This window comes from Poecilia latipinna, unplaced genomic scaffold (genome assembly GCF_001443285.1).
Source record: "Poecilia latipinna isolate Pla-1442-1.1 unplaced genomic scaffold, P_latipinna-1.0 Scaffold2988, whole genome shotgun sequence".
NCBI classification, from domain to species: Eukaryota; Metazoa; Chordata; class Actinopteri; order Cyprinodontiformes; family Poeciliidae; genus Poecilia; species Poecilia latipinna.
Window position 1 is genome coordinate 21300 of NW_015115604.1, and position 26722 is coordinate 48021.

Below are 26722 nucleotides of genomic sequence, written 5' to 3' on the forward strand. Positions count from 1 at the left end.
TACTTCTCCACTCTGATCCAAAAGCAAGATCGTACTAAAATCTGTCACTGGAGTGGAGAGGTAGATAAAATTGTAAAGTGCTTATGTTTTTGTTTTTTTTTTCTTTTCTCCTGTCTGTAATTTAGACAGAAAAGCTAATTGCCTACATGCTTTTCAAACAGGCGAATATCTCAATATGGAGTCCTAACTGCATGATTCACCTTAATAAATCAAGACTGATTTTACCGTAGTACCAAGGTTTGGTGCACTTTTGGTACGTGAAACAAACAAGTATTTCACCACCAACTATTCATCAAGAAATGGCGACTTTAGGAAGCAAATAACTGAACCATAACTAGCCGATACACTTTTGTCTAACATGGGGCTTGTTTTTAATAACCAGTCATTTCTCCACATATTCCTGTAGCCTCAGTGGATTATATCACAAAACTTTAGATGTTTTTTGACGCTCACACACACACACGCACACACACAGCTACATGGACAGACATGAATTATGAGGGTTTTGATGTTGCATCAGCAGCCAATTATCACCTATGGAGAGTCAGTTGGCAGCTATCCTTTCCTCTACCTCACGCCTCTCCCAGAATCAGCTGCCTAACAGCCCCGAGCCAACCTGGATGAGGAGCCAGGAAACACACTCACTTCCTAACGCACAGTGGCAAAAGATCTGCAATCAGCGTAACAAACTCTTAATTTATCAGGAGGAATGAAAGAATGAAGGATGCAGGCTGGTCATAAAGCTGCTGAACAATCCTACGCATGAAAATCCAGTCAGGTGTTTAAATTTTGAACGAAACGCCCAGACCTGAGCCTGCAGGGACACACAGAGGTAATTACAAAGTCAGCCTTATATCACCTGAAGAATATTTTCAGGATTAAAGACTAATGCATCAACAAGATCTAGAGAAACTCATTCATGCTCATCTTTAGTCCCGTTGATTTCTTAATAGGTCTGCCTAAAAAAAAAAAAAAAAATCAAACACATCTGATCCAGAATGCTGCTGACAAAATATGTTTACTATTTGTTTCACAATTGGTGACTGGTGTTTTTAGGATGTAAAGCACTTTGAACTGCCTTGTGGCTGTAACGTGCTATGCAAATAAACTTGAACTGGATTGAAAAGGCGGGTAAAGTTGGTGATAATGCATTGGAAAGCGGCAGCAGGGCCTGTCTAACACAGAAGAGGTGATGGACAAACTGAGACCCAGACAGAGCAAAGGAAAGCAAGTTTCGCGTGACGCCGATTTCTGCGGAGGCACATTCCCCGTCTCACCAGCAGCATGACCTCTCCTGATTCCAGTGATCCCAGTTGCCATAGAAACTGACAAAACAAGCATGACACACCTCTGCTTTCCATCCCTGTCTCTGAGCGATGAAAATGAATGTGGCCCGAGGATCAACACAAACCCATATTGGTAAAAAATCGATGGGTTTGCCCTGCGCCTCGCGTCGGCCCAGTAAACTGAAACATATCAATCCATACGCGCCCGCGTGCGCCGTACGCTAATCCTTCCCTCCCTGTGTGTGTGAATGTGAGGAAGACAAATACTGCTGCACCGAACAAAGCTGCCCAGTGTGTCTGAACTGCTCTATTAAAACAATCTTTGTTTTTGATGCAGACGGGGAGGGAAAAAAAGAAAAGAAAAGAAAAGAAAAGAAAAGAACTAGCTGATTGAACACAGACTTGGATGTCAGTCTAAGATGGAGAGGAGGTCGGGGTATGTTGTTTTGTTTTGATTTTTCTTCAAATTTTGCTTCTCATTACCGTGTGCTGCCTCAAGCAGTTAGATGGTGGGGAAAAGAAAAATAAAAAAAAATAAAAATCAAGTCTGAGCAACTGCGCCTGTGCCCAGGAGCCCCCGACGAGCAGCAGGGGGTCCCTACTTTGATGGAGGCCTGTGCATCATTAGAACAGATAGCATGATGGGGTCACAAACATGTTGCAACTGGTGCTCCTGATTCTGCAGACTAACACAAAAATACACATACCGACAAACACTGGCGTCCAGATAGATGGATAGATAAATAGATGTGTGTGGAGTGGTTTTAATTATGTAACCCAGTGAGGTTCTCTCTGAAAGTTCACTGTTCATGAAAGAATGAATATGAGCTGCACCACTGCCTTTATAGGCGCCATAAAAATTATACTGTTGCACTTAAATTTTTTAATAAAGTGACTGAGAACATTTAGAGAGACTGGCATATGTTAATAGGACTGAGAGGAGTGGGCAGTCCACACAGCGCTGTTGAGGAACAAGCCTGCTTTAAACCATCCGTGGTCCTCCAAAGGTCAACCCTATTTTCATAATAGCAGCCCTACGGCAAACTCTAAATCTGTCCTCAGAATATGGACGCCGTCCAACGGGAAGGAGTAGGAGATAAAGCACGGTACCTGTGCGAGGCGTAGTAACGACGCTCTCTTTATAGGTGGGCAGGACTGAAAGATGGGGTTTTATGTTTTATAGGCTGGCGCTAAGTAAATTTTTGCCATATGAGCTATTTCTGTCATATGTGGAAGATGTAGGAAGTGTCACACTTTTGCCTCTTAAGGGTTTTAATACACTTCCAGGGTCTTTTATATTAATGCTTCCAAAACAACCAGAGTTCCTCTTTAGAAGTGGTCTTGATCAGTAGTTCTCCAGGGTTTCTGACAGACTATTATGTAATTATTTGGGCTTTGGCTCCTCCATTTACTGTCTACACTGTGCCTAAAAAGAAGTGGAGGTCAGCCTATCTTTGGAGACTATAACAGTGTCAACTTTTCAGAAAGGCTTTCAACAGGCGTGTGTTTAATGTAAGCATTGTCTATTCTTCCATAAGTGCATTTGTGAGGTCAGCCACTGATGTTGGACAAGACCTGCGCTCTGACTAAGTTGGGGTTAGGACTCTTTGCAGGTCAGACAGGTTCTTCCATATATTCATTCATATATTCATCCTTTCTTTGTTTACTAGAGCACAGTCATTTTAAAATATTAAGTAGCCATCCTCAAACTGTCCTCTCAAAGTTGGGAACAGGAAATTGTCCAAAATAATTTGGTATGTTCAGGGATTAGTACAGTTTACTCAGCCTGGAGCTACCCTGGTAAAAACCAGTCTCTTGTTCTCCGCTTTGTTTCATACAGAGGATCTGGACCCTGAGAAATGATTGCTTACCGGAAACGAGGACTCTGTTGAAGTTTTACACAATTTGATCTGATTTCAACCAGTTGCCAATATTTGGCTGTGACATAAATAACGCGCCAGCTTGATGATGCTTATCAGAGCTTCTGTATGCTGCAAACAATCCCACACAGAAGAGGGTCACAACACCTTTGCCAGTGATAAAACCCATCATGTTATTCCGACTTTAACAGCTCAACATTTGGAAGCGTGCCCAACGCAGACTGAATTCCTCCCTTCACTTCCTTCGCTGCCATTGCAAAAACTACAACACCGACAGACTACGGTTGTAAAACTGTGCAGAAAATCAATGTCATCGTTCACAACTCCTCTTTCTGTTCACTGATTGGCCTGGACAAAATTCAATCGGGGGGGAATCGAACTCCAGATGGATCGCTGATGAGAATCAAGTGAATTGCGTGAGAAGGCAATGACCCGGCGAGGGTCAAGCCCTAATCATGAAAAAGAAAAACTTCCTCACACCAAAATGATCTATTGCTTCCCACTGCACAATTAACAATCTGCCATTTTGTTGTCATCTGTCACATAAACTTCAAAAGAATATGTTTAAATTTGTGGGGGGAAAAAACAACAAAAGGTGGAAAAACTTCAAGAGATATAAATACTTTTGCGAGGCACTAGATGAATCGGTTGCTCACCCAGTTGAGTTTTAGTACCTCACTTATCTGCTTTATTCGCAGTGTATTTGTGCGTCCGCTCCAAAGTGTTTATGCCGGGGAATATATGTTGGGTGTTGGTGTCGGGATCTCTGAAGCTTGTGTGTGTGTATGTGGGGAGGGGGGAGAAGGGGTTGCTGTGATGAGACCCTGTTTCTGACACAATGCTGCTCTGTTAAGGTCAAGCCCTACAGAATGTCAGAGATGATGACACGCACTGAAAGGTTTCATCTAATCCCTCCATTTCCTCTCTTCCCCTCCGTCCCTCCGATCTGTCTGCCCTGCCTCCATCTCTGGCCCGCTCGCTCACGAGACAAGACAGACATATACCGGCCTTCACCTACAGTCTGCATCAAGACTTCTCGTGGGTGTGTTCGTCTGCTTTGTGTGCGCGCGCGTGTGAGAGTGTATCTAAATAACGTCAAGGCATGCCATCCAGCTAGTAAGGCCAAGTAAGAAATGCCTGAGGCCACTGTCTCTGTGTCTGCATGCTTAGCCCGCTCTTTGCAATCGGCTGTCAGACGTCTTTGCTCCGGTCTTCAGCAGCGGCACATTTACTTTTTGTTGGTGTTTGGCTGCCAAGAAGAAGTGATGGAAACGTTGACGTAAATGTAGAGTTTTGATTGCGCCCAAAAGTTGCAGCCTGACCCGGCCCGAGCCTGTAGACGTCGTGTCCAAGCCCGGTCCGACCCAGCTAATGAAACTTTAGTTATAGGCCCAAGCTTGTACTAAACCTGACATTTTATTTTAATTAAGATTTTACTGCTGTAATTTTTAGACCACAATTTGAGTAGGTGGTGTAACTTCTCACAATTTTTTTGCTTTTAACATTTTCCTGCTCAGTTTTGTCGCTTGTTGTAACCGCAGGGTGAGTCGAGTGCAAATCATCTGGGATGTGCGATTGACAGAAGCAGAGCAGGCTGGGAAGGCATTTACTGTGCAATGAGTTGTGCTTGTTAGTCTAATGAACGCCAGCACCTCACGTTCTCCTCTATTTAGACTATAACAGATTAATGCAACTTTATGTCGAGCATTATCATTAGTTTCTTTATGCTACATGTATTATGTGCTTATTAAACGCGCCACAGAAGCCCGTCAAAAGAATAATTTTATTTTATTATTAAGAACATATTGCTAATTCCTCTCTTTATAATAATAAGAATGATAAAAGTAATAACCGAAAAATGTGGCATGCATTTACATTCACGCTCATCTGATGGTACAAAAAAAAAAAAGATCCAGTCCAACCAATTGCCTTTGTAATAGAACATTAGTGAAGAAACGGACTGCATAGACTCTGGAGGAGGTGCAAACATCCAGAGCTCGGGTGCATGAAGTATTGCATGTCAAAATCTGGCTAGCAGACTGGTTAAATGAAAACATTGTGCCTTTTTAGATCAAAATTAAGCAGCGGTAATCCTCTACCTAAAGCCTCTGTCACATTTCAATTGGTTTAGCTGAGCCCACAAAGCACAACTCATAAAAGATGAAACTAATGTTTTTATAAAAGCAGAAAATACTCCCACAAAACAGTCGGTAGTGAAATACAAGCGGCACACAATTATCCATGTGCTGCATCTGCGGTTTTATGTTCCTGGTCTGCATATCATCCCCACGATGAAGCATAGAGGTGGTAGTGTCATGCCGAGGGCTTACACCATTTTTATTGCCCAACCAGTTTTCTGTGTGATTCAAAAAATTGCTTATGAATATGTGTGATGTTTTACACGAGTGTAGTCTTCAGTCTTCATGTGTGATTTATTCAGATTTGCTTGAAAATAAGTTTAGTTCAGCCCTTTAGCAAAGATCCCTTCATGATCCTTATTGGTTCTGTGGAACTCTGTTATTCCTAAACGGCATCAAGTAATTTCAATTAAGCTACAGCAAAAAAATAAAAATAAAAAAAGGAATGTTATTTACACTTTATGAGATTACCTGGACTGAATTTCCTGTGGTTTTTAAATAATTGACAAACAGCATGGCGTGCTTAAATAAGCTGCGTATTATGCGCACAGTTGAACATGTCATCGTTTGATCTCTATGCTTTATTTTACTTTTTTTTTACTTTTAAGTTCTCCGTCATTTTTTTTCCTCCCCTCTTTTCCTTCGCTTGGCTGTGCCATAGTTAACACTTATTAAATTAGCAGTCATCCAGCGATCAAACAACAACAACCCTCCTCCATCGAGCCGACTTGAGTGACGGCGGAGGTCTCCTCGGCATCTGGTGGGTTTTGTCGCGGGTAAACACAGAAAACCCTGCTAATTACGGTTTTACAATTCCAGGAGAAAACTGATTCATCTACAGCTGTACAGTTTGGATTTGTCGCGAGCAGCGAGAGAAAGAGAGAGAGAGAGACGCGATGCTGGATTCAAGATGCCCTGCTTCCTCTGCAGCTTCCCGACCTGTCATTTATCCTCTCACCTATGTGGATTGGGTCTGGTTAAAAACGGAGGAACGGCGGAGACGTAAGGAGTAGAGGGAGAGGCGGTCGGAGGGTGTGGGGGGTGAGAATGAAGGATTACATAAAGAAGAAGCTGCACTTGACGGTAACTGGTTGAGATTAGCGCCTTAGGGGTACAGCAGTGGCTGTGATTTTGATACTGCGCCCCCAGCTAAACGCTGAAGGCCGCCTTGCCTAGAGGAGTCTGCCTTCACCCACAGGCAGTCAAAGATTGTTTTTTTTTTTTTTTCTTACCCGGCATCTCTTCCTTTTTCTTCCTCCTCCTCCTTCTCCTCCACTCCACAGACACCTGTCATCTCCAATGTCAAAACTCCACACAGAGAGGAAAAGACAATGCAAAGAATAAACAAAAGAAACATGTTTTTTTAAAGGCACACTCTGCATACAGATCTAAGATGTTTAGGCCCAGGTTTCCACTGCAGCAGTCTGGATTGAACCTGTTCAAATCTGCGTGAGTTGGCAGTGTTTAAGCTGTTTCTTGTGAGTTTTATAATTCAAACAGCTACATCACCCGCTGGTGGGTGCACAGGTTCCTGTCAGAAGTTCGCATACGCAGATAAATGGTCATAAATGTCACGAAATCTCTTTGAGTCATTTGAGCTATGATTTATATTATCGGTTAGTTGAATTAAACAAAATGCATCTTCAGTTAAATTTAAAAGCAAGAGTTGGATACACAAGTTTGAATTAAGGTTTTATTTTTCAATTTCTGTCCATTCTGTACTGATTTACTTTCAAACCAGTGATTGATGTATCAACAGTCTAGCAAGGTGATGGGAGCATCATGCTGTGGGACACCCAGTACTGGTGAATTAAACAGTGGATGTCTGTATTTGATCACAAATGGCTAATATTAACTTAAACACTTAGCTTTTTTATTATTGCAATTTATCTTTTAAGGAATTTTCTTTAGTCCACACAGGTTTACACTTATGCATACAGACGGATGAATACACTTTAATAAGGTCTGAATAAATCTTCCTAGTCACATTTTCCAACGGCGCTGCTGTTAAATTTATTATTTTGTTGTATTTCATTTCATGCTATGGCACTTCCAATGAAATACAAATTTCATAAAAAATTGACCGGCTATTATTTCGTCAGATATTCTTTCCCAAGTTGCTTCTCAACCACTTTTTGTAATTAACAATAAATTTGTGGCTTTGACAACTTTTCTTGACTTATTTGGTGGAGTTGACTTAAGCTGTCTGTCTTTTCTATTCCAGGGCTTCTTTTCAAGTATGTTCCACACATCAGCCAATATTTTTCATTTTAAGCTAATTTTAACAGGTCTGATCTTTCTCCTCTTGGAACTCCAAATTGTGTCCAAATTTCATCGATCTGATGCTTAAAATCAACCTCTAGTGAAGGGAAGTTGGTCAACTTGGTCAGAATCGATTTGGGAAATGACCAAGGCTCAACTTAAGTGAAAACTATTGGATTGCCAACAACACTCCTGACGGTTGAGCCAGTTTAGTTCCAAATATGACCCAGATGATGTTGACAAAGAAAAATAGTCGAGCGACTTAAGGGTGAAGGAAGTACAGCAACTTAAATGTTCACAAGACATTATTAGGACTGTGATTTCTCCTGTGGTGTCAGTTTTGAAATGATTCCCAACATCACCATCAAATTTGTCTCAATCAGCCAGTTTGTGTGTGTAAACTGAAACAATGACTGGTGTTTGACAGGGGATTGTCACTGGATGTGTGTTAAAAGGGTTACCAGACCACTTCTATTTACAGAGAAGAGGCGCAGGGGGGCATTGCTTCAATCAGCCTGATTAGACAATCAAACCCAAATTGTCATTTCATTTAAAAAAAAAAAAAAAGCTGTGTGGCTGTTGGTCATGGGGTCTGGAATCAGACAATAGTAAAAATGATTTCAACAATTTTTGCGGTATTTTCTTTGTTTTCGCCTCCACAAAGACAAAACAAATGACTAAATCTAATTTGAGCTCACGCTGGCTTAGGAAAACGCATTTTTTATTAAATCTACTGCGAATGACCTTTCCCACCTTGAACAGACGCTGCTGCCTGAAGAGCACGAAGCGCTGAACCGATCCCGGTGTGAAATGGCCCTCATTGTCCATGTAGTTAAGCGGAAATATGAGCTGATGTGACAGTGGCAGCCGTGCCAGGAGGTGTTGTTGCGACCAATGGGGGGCAGAGGACACCACAGAGAGTAATGGCTGCTACAAGCCATCAGCTTCGCCGCGCTTAAAAAACACGCCGCCACATTTCATCTGGTCTGTTTTCTCTCCGTTTTAATTCCTTCTGTTTGTTTGTTTGTTTGTTTGTTTCTCGACCTTGCCATGTCACCTGACCTTCCGCTGTCCAAGAGACCCTGACGTGGAAAGGAGAAGGGGGGGAGAAGAAAAATAGAAACAAGAATAAGCAAGACGTTTCTGTTTGGAGAGAGAACAAACAGTGCACCCCCCCTCCCCCTGCTACCTTAAGACAAATTTACTCAAAAAAAAACAAAAAAAAAAACACGTGTGTGTCTTCGCCGTCTGAGGCTGTCTGGCCACCACTGCCAAGGAAGTGTCATGGTGTCGTGACAACTTCAGCGACTGCGGTGCGATGCGTGACCCTCGGCCAGGCGGAAGGGGGAGGGGGGCGCGTTGAATCCCCACACCCACACTGGATCTGACAGATGTCACATACCTCCTCCATGGGCACCTTCTGTTTCCTGTTCACCTTTCTCCATCCTGCAGCGATAGGGCTCCTGTCTCCAGCCCATCAAAGCACACACACACACACACACACACACACACACACGCAAACAGGCAAACAAATGGACAGTGGAGGGCAGACACCAGTGCCTCTACTGTAGATGCACACCTTTCAAATATAGCATTATGGCCACCTGCTTAAAATGTGTTGATCCTATTTTCATGTGAAGGTATGCAGTGATATCTGGTACAAAGATATAGGCAGGAGACATTTTACTTTCTGGAAGTTGGAGGTGGAGCCTCTAAGGTGTAAATCTGTCCGTCTCACAGAAGATGCTCTACCGGACTGAAATATGGGGAATATGAAACGTAAGACGGACTCTGTTGTGCTCTTCAAGCTAATCCCGAACCCTAAAAAAAAAAAAAAAACGTTTGAAAAGTCAAATCACTTGCAAATTTGTGTTTTGTCATTTTTTATTTAAATAATCCTGTTTTGCTTTCTGGCATCCTGCTGAATGTGGCCTGAACAACATTCCTCTGGTAAGTGTCAAAGTTCATGTTCCACCCAACCTGCTCCAGCACTGAGCAGTGTCAATGATTGCTTACTACTAGTTCTTTGTATTTCCTCACCCAAAGTTCTAGCTCCAACTTTGAGCTTGGCCAAAGGAAAATTTCTTGTAATTTTTGGTGGGATTTACAGAGCTGCATCTAATGTGTACTTTATGTACTTTGTATACTAAGACCTTAGGATCAGAACTGGCTTTAACGTCATCAATCTGAGCTATTCTAACTCATCTATTGGACTGGATTTGTCACTGAACATTGACCCAGACGTCAGACCATTACGATTTGGTTCTTGCCAAAATCACTCAGATTTTCATGTTTGCCAAATTTTTTGTTGTAGATTCTAACAGATTCACTTTAAGACAGTTTTTCTTTTACTGCCTAACATATCCCACCCACTAACAGGTGGCATGATTGGGAGATAATCAGTGTTATTCACTTCCTGTGTGATTATGTCTGATGGGTGTATAAAGATGCATCAGTCATTAGTCTTTATCTCAAGCTTAATTCTTTAGCATCTATTTATTCTGTTTAGTTTAAATATGGTTTCCCTTCATAAACAGCAAATGAGCATTCTGCGCTTTCTGGCATTAATGTCGCCTTCTCCAGGGATGTTTCCTGTTATTTATCTAAGACTTTTCTTCAAGAACGGTTGGTATTTTAGTCTTAGCACACCCCACTCAAAACCTGGTTGCACAGATTTTCCCCATCATCCTTCAGACCACAGTTTGACGGAAGCGCTTCAACAAAATGAGATTCTGCCTCGTTACATTGTCTTACGCTGTTATATCAGAAGTGTCACCAGCCCACTCTGCGAATAACAAGTCTAACAAACCAAAAAAGCCTTATGATATTAGATTTCCACAAGCCTTCTGCCAGCTCGCCTCATCCACTCAGAAAGCTCTCCCGGATGGAAATGCGTGGACTAAATCTGATCATGGCACTAGATAATGTTCACTTCTCACTCCCGAAACACACACTTGAGTGTGTGTGTGTGTGTGTGGGGGGATGGAGGGATCCTGTGACTAACCCATCAATCATGTCGACGTTTTGCTCAAGTGATGGATATTCTAATTTCCCTTTTATATACAGGTGCGCAGGGATGGATGGCTGACGATTAATGGATGGGCTGGTCTGTTTCCACAAAACAAAGAGAGACGGAGGGAGGCCGAACCTGCGGAGGCCACGGAGCTGCGTTTTCCCATGTTTTGCGCAGGATGGCTCTCGTTTGGGGAGAAGACGTTCCTGTAAACATGCGAAAGACGGCGCATACATCCTGAGGCGATAAAGGTGTTGCCAACACGACAATCGTCTCCTCTCTGCAGGGACCTCCAACAGGTTCTGCAGTTGACTCTGCGACAACCCCTGACACCCTCACCTCTACTTTTTCACACAACCTGTTTCGCACTTTCTGTCATTGCTGTCACTTCCACAATTATGAACTAACTTTTACCGAGGCAGAGTTTTTATGGGGTGTTTTATTTTTAGCATTTCTTTCGACGACGTGTTTTAAGTCTGTTGAGATATTGGAAGTGGGAATAAAGACATTTTCTGTTGGTGACGCAGATCTAAATGTCCTCCTTTGCCCTAATCTTCATATTTGAACTTTTAGGCATGTTGTCATGTTACAATCACAAACAAATATGGTATAACAAGATCTTGCGACATTGAAGCTTCACAGTGTTTCTTGCTGAGGTGACTGCTGTCTCGCAAGCTTTAGACAGTTGCGGTCGTCATGACTTCATCTGATGAAGTTGAAATAGAAGATACCCCTATTACTCCTAAGTCATCTGTTTGGCTGCCTTTTGGGCTCCTACTAGGAATAATAAATGGCAACAGAGTGAAAAAGGTACAACATAATCCGGACAGGTCACAGACCAACACAATACACGCAGGTCAAAGAACACACAAATATCAAACCTAGGAGCGTCTTTCTGCAGTTTCACTGTTTAGTCCTAAATTCAAGGCAGTTCTGTAAGAAAACCTGTTTGGTAGAGACACACTCCAAAAGACTTGTAACTCGTTCTATAAGTATTGACTCAGAGGGCTAAATGTAAACGCATGTCACAAACAAATGTTGTACGTTAGTCCATTTTGTAAAACCTCAATAAAATGCATAAAAGTTTGAGACTGTAATGAAACAAAGTGTTTTCTGAGAGTATGAACACATTTGCAAGGCTGTGTGTCTGTTCTATCCTAACTCTGTTTAGGCGAGTGGATCTTTCATGTTGGATCTTCAGTTTAACTGTGCAGCAGGATGCTGAAGGTTAAAAGGTTTAACTGCACTAATTGGCCACAGTCGCTGATGAAAGGTAGTTAACAAACAGGGATGCTGGAAAATGAAGAAATTAGGAGAGCTGGAAATGAAAACTTTGCTTAAGAAGGACAACGGATCATGTATAATTTGAACCAGTTAAGTCTTTTTTTAACAAGGCCTGGTGTTTCTTTTGGAGAAGACATGCGTGGCTGAATATATTTTCACTGGAGTACGAAAAAAAAAATCATTTGCATTCATCTTTCCAGTTCAACTGATTTAATTATGCTATTTTCGCTGACTTTAGTCTTCTAGGACTTTTCTTTCTCTTTTTTTGGACATCAGCCACAGAGGAATTCCCTAGCAATCTTCCTGTTTTTCCCTGTCCTCTCTCTTTTCACTCTCAGCTGACATTGAACACGTACCTCCATAGACCACCCGGTGCTTAAGACTTTTCCCAAAGACTTTAACAATCCCGGCTGAGATCTCTCTGTCCGCCACAGTCCCCCTCTCTCTATCTCACTTTACCTCTTGCTTTTCATCCCTCCCTCCCTGTCCGAAGACGTCCTCCCGGCCATCTGTCATGTTATGTTTATGGGCCCTTTTGCTTTTGTGTCCTGATGACCACTGTCACAGAGAGCTCCCCATTACCGATGCGGCCTGATGAACGATGTTACCCAGACACGCTGCTGACACCCCCGTGTCCTTGGCCGCAGAGACACTGCCTCTGTAGCAAGCTGGGGCCGGTAAAGAATGAGGACAGAAGGGGGCCTGAGGGAACCGGACTGAGGACCTGTCCGTCATCCTGCCGACGGGACGCTCATATTTCCTCCTCTGTTCTTTCCGCCATTTTTCTTCTTCCTTATCCAGCCAATTGAAGGCAGCCTTGGTAAGCATGGTGACAATGCTGTCATTAATCCTGAGCTGGTGAGTGGTGCCCTTGCCTTTCACCTGAATATGTATCTACATCCGCACAGATGCACTGAGGGATCCCCCTTCAAAAGTCCAAATAATGTCCCAAAGTCCGAGACAACCGACAGAGAGATGATAAATGACACGGAATATGATTTTTCTGTCAAGTTGAAATGTTTTTATCTCAGATTCAACATATCCAAAGGAAAAATGTTCTTACCACATTTGTTTAGGTGTTGTTTTTTTTTTACATTTTAAATTTCACTTTTATTAAGAACTTGTACACATGTAGCCGTGTCTTTATAAAACGAATATCTCCATTACATTGTTTAAAATAATATTGTACACATGTTATTTTCAGAAAAGTTTTCGTCCACAGGAACCCGCACAAATCCACCCCTGAGCGTTGTTTTAAACATGCCAAACCCATAGGGGGCAGTGTAGCGCAAAGCTAAAACCTATGTCAACCAATCAGAATCCTTCAAAACAACTGAGACTTCCTGTTAGGAATTTAACCTGGCGCCAGGAGGTTTATTTGTGTGGACAGATTGATAGAGGTAGCTACTTTTAAGTAGCGTATTAGAATGTATAGATATTCAAACACAAGACGATATTGATTGGGAATCGTGTCAAAGCAGGTATGTGGATATTTTGACACATTATTTGTCACAGACTCCGATGTGTGAGATCCCAAGTCTCCGTTTTCCCTTGTACACATGCAACGCGTATTTACGTGATTTCTTGATTTCTACAAATGTTGCAGCAATCAGTGTAGCATAGGCCTAGTGAAACTGAACTCGGCTTAAAAAAGTGCAGTTAGTTTTTAAAAAAAAGATTTTAAAGAATCCAACACTTTTTAACACATAGGGCCATGTTGGTTTGGACAGCTTTTGTTTTCAAAAATGTAATGAAGTTACTATTTCAAAGCTGCTTTTTACATTGATTCAAGACCTGTGGTTGACATAAACACATGCCTGATGATCTAAAGCTTGTGTGCGCCAGAAAAAGCAGACACAGAAGTAAATCTGCACTGTATTACACATAGAAGGCCGGCCTCTCGAGTTGCATGAGTTCAATGTTCTTAGGACGATGTGAAATAAAACAGATATTTAACAGAGGAAGTTTTACTTTTACAGCTTTGTAGCATAATGTGAGCAATCTGTTGGACAAAATAAAAACCTCATTTAATCAGTGAGGCCCACAATCCCCCCACCCCCTCCACCCTCCCACCATTCCTTGCTGTCTCTTTGCGAACGTCTTTACTGGCCGGTAAAGCTGCTTATGAATTCTTAAGCAGATCACACTGATAATTGTATTTCATAACTGTCAGTTGTGCGAAGGCTGCCACTGTGCCCAGGAGCTATTTGTGTCTCCACAAACCTCCTCCTCCTCCTCCTCCACCCGGCTTTGTCCAACCCTCCCCAATCACCGGGGACGGGCCCACCGTCTCCAGCCCCGAATTACTCAATCAGGAGGACACATTTACAGATGACACCTTTATTACAATTAATCAGGGGAACTTGATTAAGAAAGTTATTCCTCCCCCTTCATTGAGACTCACACAAGTGGCGCACGCCGCATATTGTAATTTATGTCCCACTGAGCTCTCGAACCGCTGACGGACAGAAGAGACGACAGACTGCCAGGACGCACCGAGACACGCGGGGGATGTTTGCGTGCGGCGCAGTCGTGCGCGTGCGGCCGCAAACAAACACGTTTCCTGTCTCGTTCTGTCACGCGTTTCAAGTTTTGTTAAAAAAACAAAAAACAACAAAAAAAAAAAACAGTTTAATAAATGACTTTAATTGGATGTAGAGATGTGCTTGCAAAAGGAGGCATGAATATTCTGCTCCCTTTCTTCTTTTTACACACACGCGCACATACACCGTCCTGAATGAAGCCATCTCTTTACCTTTACTCACAGCTCCTGGGTCTGCTGTGGCTAATTAGTTGAGTGGGGTTTTAGGTTTGGTAATTAGGCAGGGGTAGGAGTGATGGGGGCTCGGGGAGTTGGAGAGCTGAGAGGGGTCTTGACTGACTTGCAGAGGGAAAGAAACTGGACTGTCTGGATGCTGGCAGCACCAGGCAGCAAGCCGGTGTCCCTGAGGCGCCTGGGAGGTAGACTACCGTGCCACACTACGGGGGTGATGTCTTTGTTAGGTGACACATATAAAAGCGAAGGGTGGGGGGAGAATGTGGGAATAAAAAGGAGAAAAAGGGGGAATCTTTCAAAAACTTCCCTGCAACTTGAATAAGAAAAAGTACAGCAGTTACTCAGGACTGATAATTTGAGAACCAGGAAAAGATGACTAACGTCACTCCAGTTACATAAACATATTCATGTTATGGTTTCACTAGTTGAACTCTGGGCTCACCGAACGACACAAAGAGATGCCAACACCCAAAGTTGAATGCCAAACTGTTCACACCCCTTCGATTATTTCCCTGTTTGTCATATCAGAATACACAAACGTTTGTCTTATTGGGATTTTAAGTAAAAAGTTGTGAAAATTTTTCACATGAAAGGAAACTACATGCTTTTAACATTTAAGAAAAAAACCTGAACAGTGTGGCATACATGGATACATAGAACCACATTTTTGCTGAAATTATGGCTGCACATCTTTTTGGTACATCATCAGTTTTGCAAACTGACATTTTTGTCACATTCTTTTTTGCAGATTGACCTTGAGAATTTATGCTGCCGATCAGATAGGAAGAAAAGCTTTCCCGCAGCATCATACTGCTACCACCATGTCCCATGTGAGTTCAGGTTAATGTGTAATGTGCATGTTCTCACAGCCTTTCATTTAAGTCTCTCTGTTGACTTGTCACCTGTTTTTTTTTTCCAGTCGTCTTCATGCTTTTTGTTTAGCAAAACTCATGCACTGAATTTATTTTAATGTGTCAGAGTAAAGGCTATTCAAATATTTAAATGGAGGAACTGTGAAAATCTCTTTCTATCCTTTCACTTCACAAATATTTTATATCATGTAATCCCCTGAAACCCTGATAAAAAAATATACATATATTTACATATATATGTATCATATCTGTTGAGGTTTTGGTTGTAATATGACAAAATGTTAAAAGGTTCGAAGAATGTGTAATGCTGCAAGATATTGAGAACATTTCACAGTAAAAGTGTAGCGAAAGGTGTAAATCTTAAAATTCCACTTTTTTTTTTACTTACGGTTCACAACTTTTCTTCCCCTATAAAAGTAAATCTGAACATATCTTTATTGGGACTAATGCAAATTCCTTTTTTTTCCCCCCACGCACCACACACACACATTTAAGTGCAGTAGATTGAACTAAGCTTTACAGCCTGCTCGCTATCTTGAAACGATTCATATTTGCATATAATAGGCATAGATCTCTCCACCTGTTCCACTGTCGCAGTCTGCAGCAACACCTTCAGAAGGCCCCTCTCTATCTTTAATGTCTTGTTTACGCTCGGCGGCTCCACGCTGATTCGGTGCGATGCCAGTTAGCAGCCGAACGCAGCAACACAATCCAATTAAATAAAGAGTGTTGTCTCTTCAGGTTGCTGTGTGTTCTCTAATTGGGGCTGTGACTGCTCACTAATCAGCGGAGGTACAGGTAGGCCCCCGGAGGACGCCGAGACGAGGCCTCTCCTGTTAATTGTGGAAGACGCAGAACTTGGCCTCCTCCTCCTCCTCTTCTCTCCTTTGCAGTCCGGCTCTCGGATGCGGGCTGGACTCGTCCAAACATCTGCGCGCATCGTCACCTCTGTCACCTCTCGGAGCAGCTGGCGTGTAGGAGCTTGCATTTGTGTTCTAACACCTGAACAAACAGGGGTGTTGCAGAGGGAACCTGTTGTGCGCAGTCAGAGTGATTCCCAGTGCTTCCATTTAATTATAGTCTTAAGGCTGCAGTTTAATTATAATTTTAGTCCCAAAAGTTGCTTGAAGCCTGGTTTGTTCTATAGTAGAAAGAACCAGTATCTTATGGCAAAAAAAAAAAAAGTATTCTAATTTGAGGTGTTTCTGAAGGCGAATGTTTGCAGGATGTTCTAAAAAAAAAAAGGACAAAATAAGCAAAAGCACTTTCCTCATATTTTCCATAATGAACCAACTCCAGCTTCAAAGACATCCCAGCCATTTATTGCTGCTGTATGAGTCTATAAAATGTCGTCACACTGATTATTATTTACATGGAAAGTAAAGGTGGAAGGTAGTGCACCACCAATGATCTTCCTATGTGGAACGTACTAATACAGCATGTAAAGTGTTTTGATGTTGGCATAGAATAGAAAAATAAATCAATTCAAAAATCTGTAACATCTATCATCCATCTGATTTCAACATATTAAAATACCTCAGCAACAGCTATTTCATTGACATTTTTGTTTCAGCTTAGTGTAGTTATATCGTGCTAACCATTTACTTTGGTGTTATCTTGGTCTATTAGTTATATAGAAGCCAGTGATTGTTTGCACAGTAAAATGAGGTTGGAGGATTCATCATTGATCATCCCCAGTGAAACAATTGCATAACACGTGAAGCATTTTCAGTCACAGTACGTAATTCTTTCATATAAAAGTACACAAAAAGCTATGGAGGGTTATAATGATTAAAATAAAGCCTTATATTTTAATTGGGAAAATAATTCAATTGTTCTGAATTGAAACACTTTACATGGTCTGTCTCAAAACGTGTTTTCTCGTAGCGATATCAGCAGTGGCGCAATTCCTCCTACCGTTGAATAAACGCCATCGTGCTAACAGCTGATTCAAAGGGGACGCAAAAACAAATATCCTAAAACAATTTCCATTAAAAAAAAGTGGCTTGCATTAGTTATTTACATAGAAGACATTTGATTTTCATACCAGAAATTTTAACCTGGGCCTTTCTCTGACTAGCCGTTAGCTTCAACATCCAGGACCAACTCATCTGGATTTACACCATCACTTTACAGCTCAATGAAGACATCAAGAGTGTTTTCTACCGCAGGTAAGGTATTAACTACTGGAAAGCTTTTATGGGTTATACACTGTGGAAATTCTGGACGGTCCATTTCAACCGTGTTTTGACTTTTTCCAAACCAAAATGGCTCTGTCCTAGTGTGCTGCAGCATTTTGTTTTCTCCTGTTCTGTCTCTTTGAAAGTGGCAGCTTTTGCATGCTGGGGTCACACCTGTAACGCGTTTCACACTGAGTTGTATTTTTGAGCAGCCACCTGGATGAGGAAATAACGGGATCATAGAGCATGAAGACGACAGGGCCTTCCTGCCAAGAAAGAGCAGGTGTTTGTTTTTCGGCGGAACACATTAACACGAAACAGACTGTTCTGACATTCGAAGACTAATGTCACTACATAGCTTTAAAAAAGTCCAATCAGATGAGACGTTTGAAAGCTTTGGTTTGAGTGAAATGGACCGTTGTTTCGTGATCAACGGCGTGCGAATAACCTTGATAAGTAATTTTGTGCGCCTTTGTTTTGTTTTTGTTTTTTTCTCCCAAAAAAACAAAACAACAAAAAAATAATGATAAAGAAATAAAACAAAATGTGTCAGGGGGCATTTTCTAAAACATTCACCTTAAGTGATTTTTTTTTTTCCCCCACTCAGTTTGAGGGAGAAAATAATGACATTTTCTAGTCCAACTACTGCTTAGCTGGACTAATTTATCCTTTTTCTTTTTTTTGCTGTTATTACGAACGGCTTCGGGGGCATGTGAATGAAAAGATTGATTGTGTGAACGCCGTTTCTGTCAGCCACAAACATGGCAATGAAATGCCGAGCGCACCTGGAGCGGCACTTGCTTTTGACAAGCTCGCACTAACGCTAACTAGACTCTCCCACCATTACAAAAACTGTGAAGTCCATCATAAAATATTTATGGCAGATAAAGTAGTTGGGAGTGCTAAAAGCAAGCGCATTATGGGAGCAGGTATAAAATAATTCCAGAGGTAGGACTGTGGGGGAGGGTGGGTGACGTGGAGCAGTAGGAAGGTGAGGCACAATAACAGAAAACATGAAAATATTTCGAGAGGTTGAACGTGAGGGTTTTTGTTTCAGGACCTTGTTTCAAAAAGTTACAGGTGAAACTGGATACAGTGCAGAAAAAGACAATTCTCACTGCCTGACTTGAACTCTTGACTCAACTTTTCAAGTTTTAGTTCACCTGGGATTAGCAAAATTATTTCTGTTGGCTAAATGCAAGAATGTTTAATTTAAATTTTCTCAAATTCAGCTTTTATTTCTTTAGTATTTGCCTTTAAGACTGTATGACTTCAGTTAAATATTTTGGATTTCCTTCCACAATCTTCTTGCAATCGTTTTGACCAATTTCTCTTGACAGAACCAGTGAGCGAAGTCCGGTTAGTAGGCCGCCTCGCTGGCATTCAAAAAATATTGACCTGGTTGTTCTTGAGATGGTTTTTTTTTTCCTTTTTTTTTTAGATTGTTTAGATGTATAGTTGGGGTCCTTTTCCATTTGAAAGACCCATTTCAAATGGGTCCCATTTGACCCATATAAAATTATTTCCAAATGATGTAATCTAATTTATGAAGTGCACCAGTCCCTCCTGTTGCAAAACCCCCACACAAGATGCCACCCGGTATACTCCACAACCAGGACAACTTTCTCAGGCAAGATCCCACTTTCTTCAAAATGTGAAAATATGTATGTCGGTAAAGTTAAGGTCTTTGTCTCTGAGGACAATTGCAGAGCTGGAGTTTCACACTGTGTTGGTACAGGACTCACCACCGTTCAACCAGCATCTTAAGGTCTTTAGGTATTGTTTTTTTGGGTTAAAAATATGTTTATCTCTGAGGCACAGGACCCATCTCCTTTCTGGTGGTATGACTGGACATTCCTGTGGATTATGCTCGTGCAGAATTGTTTCAATAAATTAATATAGGACTTTCAGGCATCTGGACATCATCACCCAAGGACAGAACATCCTGTGGAGGTCCACACTTCTATTCCTTTTATCTTGGTTGAGTTTTCTTTTTTTTTAGACTTTTCTGCTATGTCACACAAGGAATGTTTCTTCAAAATATCCAGATGTATATCTCTATGTAATTTTGGTAAATCTGACAGTGTAACATTTTGTCTGATTTAATATCAATGAAAAAAGAGGTTGTCTTTTTACACAGCTGTAAGCTTGAGATACAAAATTATACAGGGATTTAGAGTGAACACTGTTCAAATCTTACAATCAGGAAAAAAAAAACTTTTTAAATGCTTAATATTTGTTTATTAATCATTCTTTATTGAGCTTTATCAAATATCTTACGAAAATAGAATCTAAGTTTTGAAGCCACATAAAGTTATTCAGATTGATTTGATTTTAGTGCATCAATAAGGTAAATCACAGCTTGCTATCTCCAACATTTGGAGGTGCCACCTCTACCACAACCTTGCCCAGGTTTTTCCCAGCATACATGTAGTCCACTGCCCTGAAAACTGATTCCAGCCCCACAAATCTTCCCTCCTGCGCCATATCCCCACAATCCACCTCACACACCAGCTCCCCTTTGGCAAACATCTGCATCATGCTGGTCAGGGCCTCCCTGTAGTCCCCGAGGAAGTGGGGTAGGAAGAACCCCCGGACGCTGGCCGACTTCTGGAGCAGCTTGACTGGCAGCGTCCCTCCCTTGAAAGGTGGGATGCCCGACGCGGTCTGGTAGCCCGAAATGAAGCCGATCACTATCAGTCTGCCCTTAGTGGCCAAGCTGTTCACAGCGAGCTCCAGGACGCTTCCCCCCACGGACTCGTACACCACGTCTACGCCCTGCGGGTACTCCTTCCTCAGCGTCTTGGCGAGGTCTTTCTTGGCATAGTTGATTGGCTTGTCGCAGCCGATGGATTTGAGGAAGCCTGCTTTCTCGTCAGACGAACACGTCCCAATCACGTGGCAGCCGGCCCGTTTGGCGAACTGCACGGCGAACTGTCCCGTTCCTCCAGCAGCCGCTGTGACCAGGACGGTCTCACCCTTAGCCAGGTCGCCGAGGCGCTTCAGGGCGATGTAGGCTGTGGCGCCGCTCACCAGCAGGGTGAGGAACTCCGGCTTCGCCGAGGGAACGGGCATGCTCTCCTTGGCTGGGACTACCGTGTACTCCGCAAACGCGCCGCTGCCGAAGTAGGCCACCGTGTCCCCGACGGTGTAACGGGAGCTGGCGCTGAGGCCAAGGCCTACGACCTCGCCGATTCCCTCAAAGCCGGCGTCAAAGGGGGGCTTCACCGAAGGGTCATAGCGGCCTGCAGAGTAGTTGATATCAGAGGCGTTGATTCCCACAAAGCTGAAACACAGAGATGCAAAGGTTTATTGTGTAAAAGGTGGGAGAAAAAGACAGCTGCAGCCTGGTGTGGCAAGTTAAAAGCTTGACCTAAAATGCCTCATGGGATCATAAATGTAGGGATATAATTCCTGAAATTCTGCACGAAGGTTAAGACTCGAGTCTTGTTCTGTTGGGCAAAACACTCAGGTTTGTTTTGGCAATACCTCTGGTTTTTTCCCCCTAGAAAAGAGCAGTCCTGTACCGACAGGACAAGGCTCATATCATAAAACACATTAAATGATGTCATAATTTATTGTCTTCAGAGACACCCGCAACACAACTGAAACTTTTTATTTTTATTTTGTTGGTTTTTTTGTTCAATCAGAAGACGGTCGCTTTATGCCTCAACACGAAAAGGCAGCGGTTTTCATCTTACTTTTTGTAGCGACACTGGGAACAAATCTGGGAGAAAAGGAATGTATAAATAAATCATTTACTGTCTTTTAGAGCGGCGGCGCATGCTGGGCCTCATTACTGTGCATGTCACACGTGTACTTTGAGCTTGTAGATAATGCTCCTGTGGTTTATAGATGGGTAAAGATGATATAACAAAACGCCTTCATTCGACTCCTTTTTTTTAACATCTGTGGGATCAGCTGCCTCACAGACATAATGTGGTTTTATTAAAGAGGAACAATTATTTGGATTTACACAGATAGAAAATACTGAAGCTTTTTAAGTTCCCATTGATATAAATATAGAGATTATTTTGGAAATGAAGCCCGAATCTGTTAAGCCTGCAGCTTTTGAAATTGTGTGGAAAACTCAACGGCATTCAGCAAGATAACGTGCTCGAAAATTGTTTCTTTTTGTGGCAAACGTGATGGCGTTGATGTAGAGGTTTGCTGACAGAAACAAAAACACAAAAAGAAAAGTGTTAAGACATTTAAGGTACACTGATCATTTACACATTAAAATTACGGTTTTAAAACCGCAAAACTTCTGTCGAGCCATTTCTAGGATTTTTGAATGAGATGCCCCAGGCCGTAATGGAGCATGGAGGAAGACAGTGCTGCCCCTCCTCCACCTACTGCTGCACACTGGTAGTCAGACGGCTGCCAAATAGACTAGTGTATTTGTGAGATATGTTCGGAAACATTTTCACTTGCAAAAGACCACAGTCGTGGTGTAGGAACTAGTAAAAGATGAGCACAAATCACTTTTATTGTGGTATTGCACGTTTTCAAACAGATTTTTAGTTTTATTCTTTGCTGTTGTTGATAAAGTGAAACTGTGGCGTTTTTATCAAAGGTAATGGCACCCACAGAATCTCACACCTAAAATGTGTGAGGCAACCAAAGCTAGATGTTTAGATGCACTAAAAACTTAACTTTTTAAAAAAATATATTTTATATATTACAATAAAACTAATAATACTGTCACATATCAGATATAACATGTCATCAGAAAAAAGACTGAATGAACTCTGTAAAGATGTCTTTTAGGGACAGTTTCGGTATAAATGTGTGTTTTTGGGGGCAAAATCAAATCCTAAGGAATACAGATGCAATGATGCTTTTTGCAAGGCAATGTCACCTTTTAATTTTACTTTAAGGTCTGATTTGCTGATTTGTATTTTGTGCAATTCCATTTTTTTTTTTATTTTTTTTTTACGGCTTTAAGACACAAATGGGATTTCATGGCACTTGATTGCGATTGTGGTTCTAAATGAAACAGGCTAAAGAGATATGATTCAAAACATGTCTCTTTTTGGCTGATTTACTGGTTAGCTAAAAATCTGTTGTAGCTCAGTCTGAGACAGACTTGCTTGGTCTGTTTGATGGGCAAACATGATTTGTCTCATGCATATAATGAATAAAAATGAAAAAAAAAAAAATTACAACCATTATCTGATCTCAGAGAACTGTGTCCCAATCTTTCTGCATTGTGCACAGAAACCAGAACAGTGTGACAGTATTGTTTTTACACAGAGAAGTGCCTCTGAATGAGAAATGCATTTCAGTTTTATCAGAAGTTGTCACATTTACTGCTTAAATGTCTTACAGGGAAAAAAAAAATCCATAAACGGAGCTTTAAAAACAAAGAAAAATTAAGAAGTAAAAAGAGTACTTGTGGGGTATGTGTAACTTTATTCATAATCTAATATCACCTTTCTCTTTCTTGCTCATATCTTTGTTTTAGGTTTGTACTCCACCAAATGGTGTGCACAGATCGAAGGCAATTCGAACACACACTTTGTAGAGATCGCTGCAGATTAAAAACATCCCGCTGCACTGGCTTTGATATTCAAGATAAAATTATTACAACTCTCTTGCAGCTTTAGCTGATTCTCCAGCTCCAGTCAGAGGCAATCTATAAAAAGGATGAAAGCTCTCCCTCGAAAAATTCATCACCTGCTTCAAATTTTATACAATTTCTACCTCACAAGCTGCACCGATCAATCGGCATAAGACTGGAATCAGCCTATTTCCCCTTGTTGATTCACAAATCTGGAGCTTTCAATTCCTACATCTGTTGAATTCAAAACTTCCATCGACATCAAGGAAGCAACAGCAATTTTGTCCTTATAATCTTCAGAATAAAAGAGGTTGGACTGGGTCAAAAATAAAGGCAGGAAAAACCTGATCAGTGCATCTCTGCTTACAAGCTAACCAGGTTCTAATGCAGAACATTTCACACTCGTTTATGTTTACCCTAATGAGGGGGAAAAAAGATTTTTTATGGAGAGAAAATACAATAATAAACATAAACCTCATCAGACTGTCCGTACAGTCGGTAGTGGGGTAGTAAATAAAAAAAACAGAGGAAAAATACAGAAAATCAAGCATTATAAAGTATGTTTTTATTCCTACATTATAGTAGGCAAATGCTTAGTTTAATGCTGCTTGTGCATTCAGGTGCAATCGGTGCTGGTTTGTGAGGAAACATGTGCCTGATTCCACCCAAACACACTGCTGCTGCTCTGAAAGGGAGACATGATGCTGCAGCTCCAGCGCCACGTAACACCGCATCTCCTTCTCCATCATCTCCTGATGGCAGTCTGAGCCCCCCCACCGACTTTCTGTGTGTGCAGGTTGGTGACGTAGGGAGACAGGAGGACAGAGAGAGAGACCGAGAGGGAGAGATGGATTGATAGACAAATGCAGGGAGGGCGGAACTTGGAGTAACTGTGTTTTTCTCTTTTTTTTTTTTTTTTTTTTTTTTTTTGCCATCTCGTGATGATGATAGTGCTGATGATGATCGCGGTCGCCGGATTTGAGGTAAGCGGAGAGCTTTCTGTAACTTCCCCCCAACAATAACAGTGACAGATCCGACACCGTATCGGTCATCTCCCCCAGAACCCCTCAGCCCACCCCACCGCCTCACTCCATACCCCACCTACCCCCCGGCAACAACTCACCGATTCCGGACGAGGAGCTCTGCGTCTCCGGGCGTCGGAACGGCGACGGTCCGCACGCTGACGGCCTCTCTGAAATCCTGACTGAGCTTGGTGACGACCAGCTTCTTCATGCTGCTCGGTATTGAGGAGCCTTTGAAATCCATGAAGTGCGCCGAGTAGGACGTGTCGATGATGAAGCGCCTCGGAACCGTCGGGCGAACTCCGGAAAGCGCGTCGGTGGCGCGTGCAGCGGGAGCCCGGCCGACGAGCGACCCGGCTGCTCTCCTCCCTAGTAGCAATAGCAGCCGCGGCGGCGACGGGCTGGCCATGGCTCCGAATTGTGGCAAAGTTCACGGAGCAAACTTGCCAGTAATAAGCCCCACTGCCATTAGCCTGCGCTACAGGCTTTTTTTTCTTCCCCCTCTGCGCATTGCGCGGCGCGCGCAGATCAGATCAGGCCGGGATGAGCCGCAACAAACGCGTTTCAACGAGTAAAAATAAATAAACCACGCCGCGCTTTTGCTACGCAGTATCTACAGCTAAAACCACGCTCTGAATGTGTATGTGTGTGTGCGTGTGTTTTATTGGGATTAAAACGCAGCACCGCCGCAGCTCAGTGGGGAAGAGGCACAGCAGCGCCCCTGACTTGTCGGAGTCCCCTCCCCTTTCCCGGACACACACAGCATTCACTTCCTAGTACATGCAAAGGTGAAACGGATCAATTCACACAAATCCCAACGTATCCCCTCCGCACACACATCATCCACAAATTAATTGTAACATCTAAAATAATAATAAAAGAATATGTAATTTGCAAACGCCCTCCAGTTTTGCCTGTCAGTTTGTGTGGGTACACCTGTAACCAGAGCTTTCTCACTGGCGATTCGTGGAATTTGCATGTTTTCATTTCGCTATCATCTGTTGTCATCTGATCTTCTTTTTTCTGGAAGCAACGGGGTTGTTCTCTCTCTCTCTCTCTCTCTCTCTCTCTCTCTCTCTCTCTCTCTCTCTCTCTTGGAAGTCTGCCTGACTTTTGGAAGGGGTGGCAAAATGAGGGTGGAATGTGTAAGAAGAAGCAACAATGACATTTCAGGAGTGCTATCAATATGTTACGACAAATATTAGTGTAACCACCCTCCCATGTGAAAGCATATACCTTGTCCCGACAAATTTTGAAAAATTCCAGAAAGTGGGCGGAGCCAAATGAGACTGAGGGGCAAGGTCGAGGGTAAGTGCAGTTAGCACTGATGCTAATTTATACATTTTATCACCATTTTGTGACGGTCCAGACACCTCTAGTGACTTTTTAATCAAAGACCAACAAGTGACAAATCTAGTGACTTTTTCTGTGTTAAAGACTTTTATGGATAACGCTTTGCAATTCAGCAGCAACTCTTCTTTGTCGAGAATAAGCATCAAGAGCTAGCAGAAGCACCGTTTTAAACAAATGGTAGAATTCAACTTTTTAGCCACTGTCTGACCTCAGGAGGCCACTCCTGAGACGGTTTTAGACAAAAATAATGCAGAATTAAACATGAAAATGTCAACATTTGCACAGTAGTAAAAAGATAGAACCCTAAATAACTTATTTTGACAGTGCTGGGAAATAAAAGGTTGATTTAGGGGTTAGCTACACTTTTAAATAAAACCCAATACACTTTAGTTATGTTTTTAACTATAGCAAAAATCAGATGTTTTGATAGCACATGCTTCCTCAATCCCTGGAACATTTTGTGAGAAGAATTTTGGAGTTAGCGCAAATCTCATATTTCTCCCATAAAATTTAAAGATTTTTAAAAACTTTAACAACTAAATATTATTTATATTAACTATAGTCCAAACCATTAGAACTTCTAATAGTTGATTCATTTCTCCAACTTTCCTAGTGTTTTATAGCCTCCATATTGGATACTGTTTGGCACTGGCAATGCCTAAAAAACCCTTAGAAATTATCTGGCAGTCGTTGGCCAGACCGTCTTTCATGCATAGTAATTTTTCTAAATATGAATTTAAACTAGGAAAAGACATGTTAGAAATAGTTGTAACATATTTATTCTTGCAGTTATCACAGCACAATGTTATCTAAATTGTATTATTGTTTTAGATTTTTAGGGGTTCCATCTCACCCACCTTACCTTATCAAAACTTCCCACTGCCACCCCTGCAGATACTAAAGAATTTAATAATCCAAAATTTCTTAGAACATTTTAAGAAAAAAAAAAGCACAGCTTATCAGCATAAGTCAGGTGATAACACAGCTGGCAGGACAAGATGAGAACACTTCCATGAATCTCCAGTAGAGCCCCCAAGCCTGTTGTTCCCCCCCCCCCCCCCAGACAGTGTTGCTGTGTACGTTTGCTTCTATG

The 26722-nt window shown here is 42.0% G+C and overlaps 1 protein-coding gene and 1 long non-coding RNA gene across 2 annotated transcripts; one reads left to right on the plus strand and one right to left on the minus strand.

Moving 5' to 3' along the window:
• The first annotated feature begins 13010 nt into the window (after positions 1-13010).
• On the plus strand, positions 13011-18187 carry LOC106939801 (uncharacterized). Its single transcript, XR_001422918.1, has 3 exons — positions 13011-13344; positions 15388-15469; positions 16253-18187. It is a non-coding gene; the product is annotated as an uncharacterized LOC106939801 (long non-coding RNA).
• A 179-nt stretch (positions 18188-18366) lies between these two features.
• LOC106939799 (zinc-binding alcohol dehydrogenase domain-containing protein 2) lies at positions 18367-25296 on the minus strand. The gene is made up of 2 exons (XM_015022342.1): positions 24378-25296; positions 18367-20977 (listed from the first exon to the last, which is right to left on the minus strand). The coding sequence occupies exons 1-2, from the start codon at positions 24683-24685 to the stop codon at positions 20047-20049; spliced, it is 1239 nt and encodes a 412-aa protein (XP_014877828.1). The 5' UTR covers positions 24686-25296; the 3' UTR covers positions 18367-20046.
• Between the last annotated feature and the right edge of the window lie 1426 nt (positions 25297-26722).

Bases quoted from the DNA above. Each gene is read 5' to 3' on its own strand.
- LOC106939799 (XM_015022342.1), bottom strand. From the start codon at position 24,685: ATGGCCAGCCCGTCGCCGCCGCGGCTGCTATTGCTACTAGGGAGGAGA. The intron at 20,978-24,377 runs GTGAGTTGTTGC...TCTGTGTTTCAG, and splicing joins GAGCTCCTCGTCCGGAATCG to CTTTGTGGGAATCAACGCCT.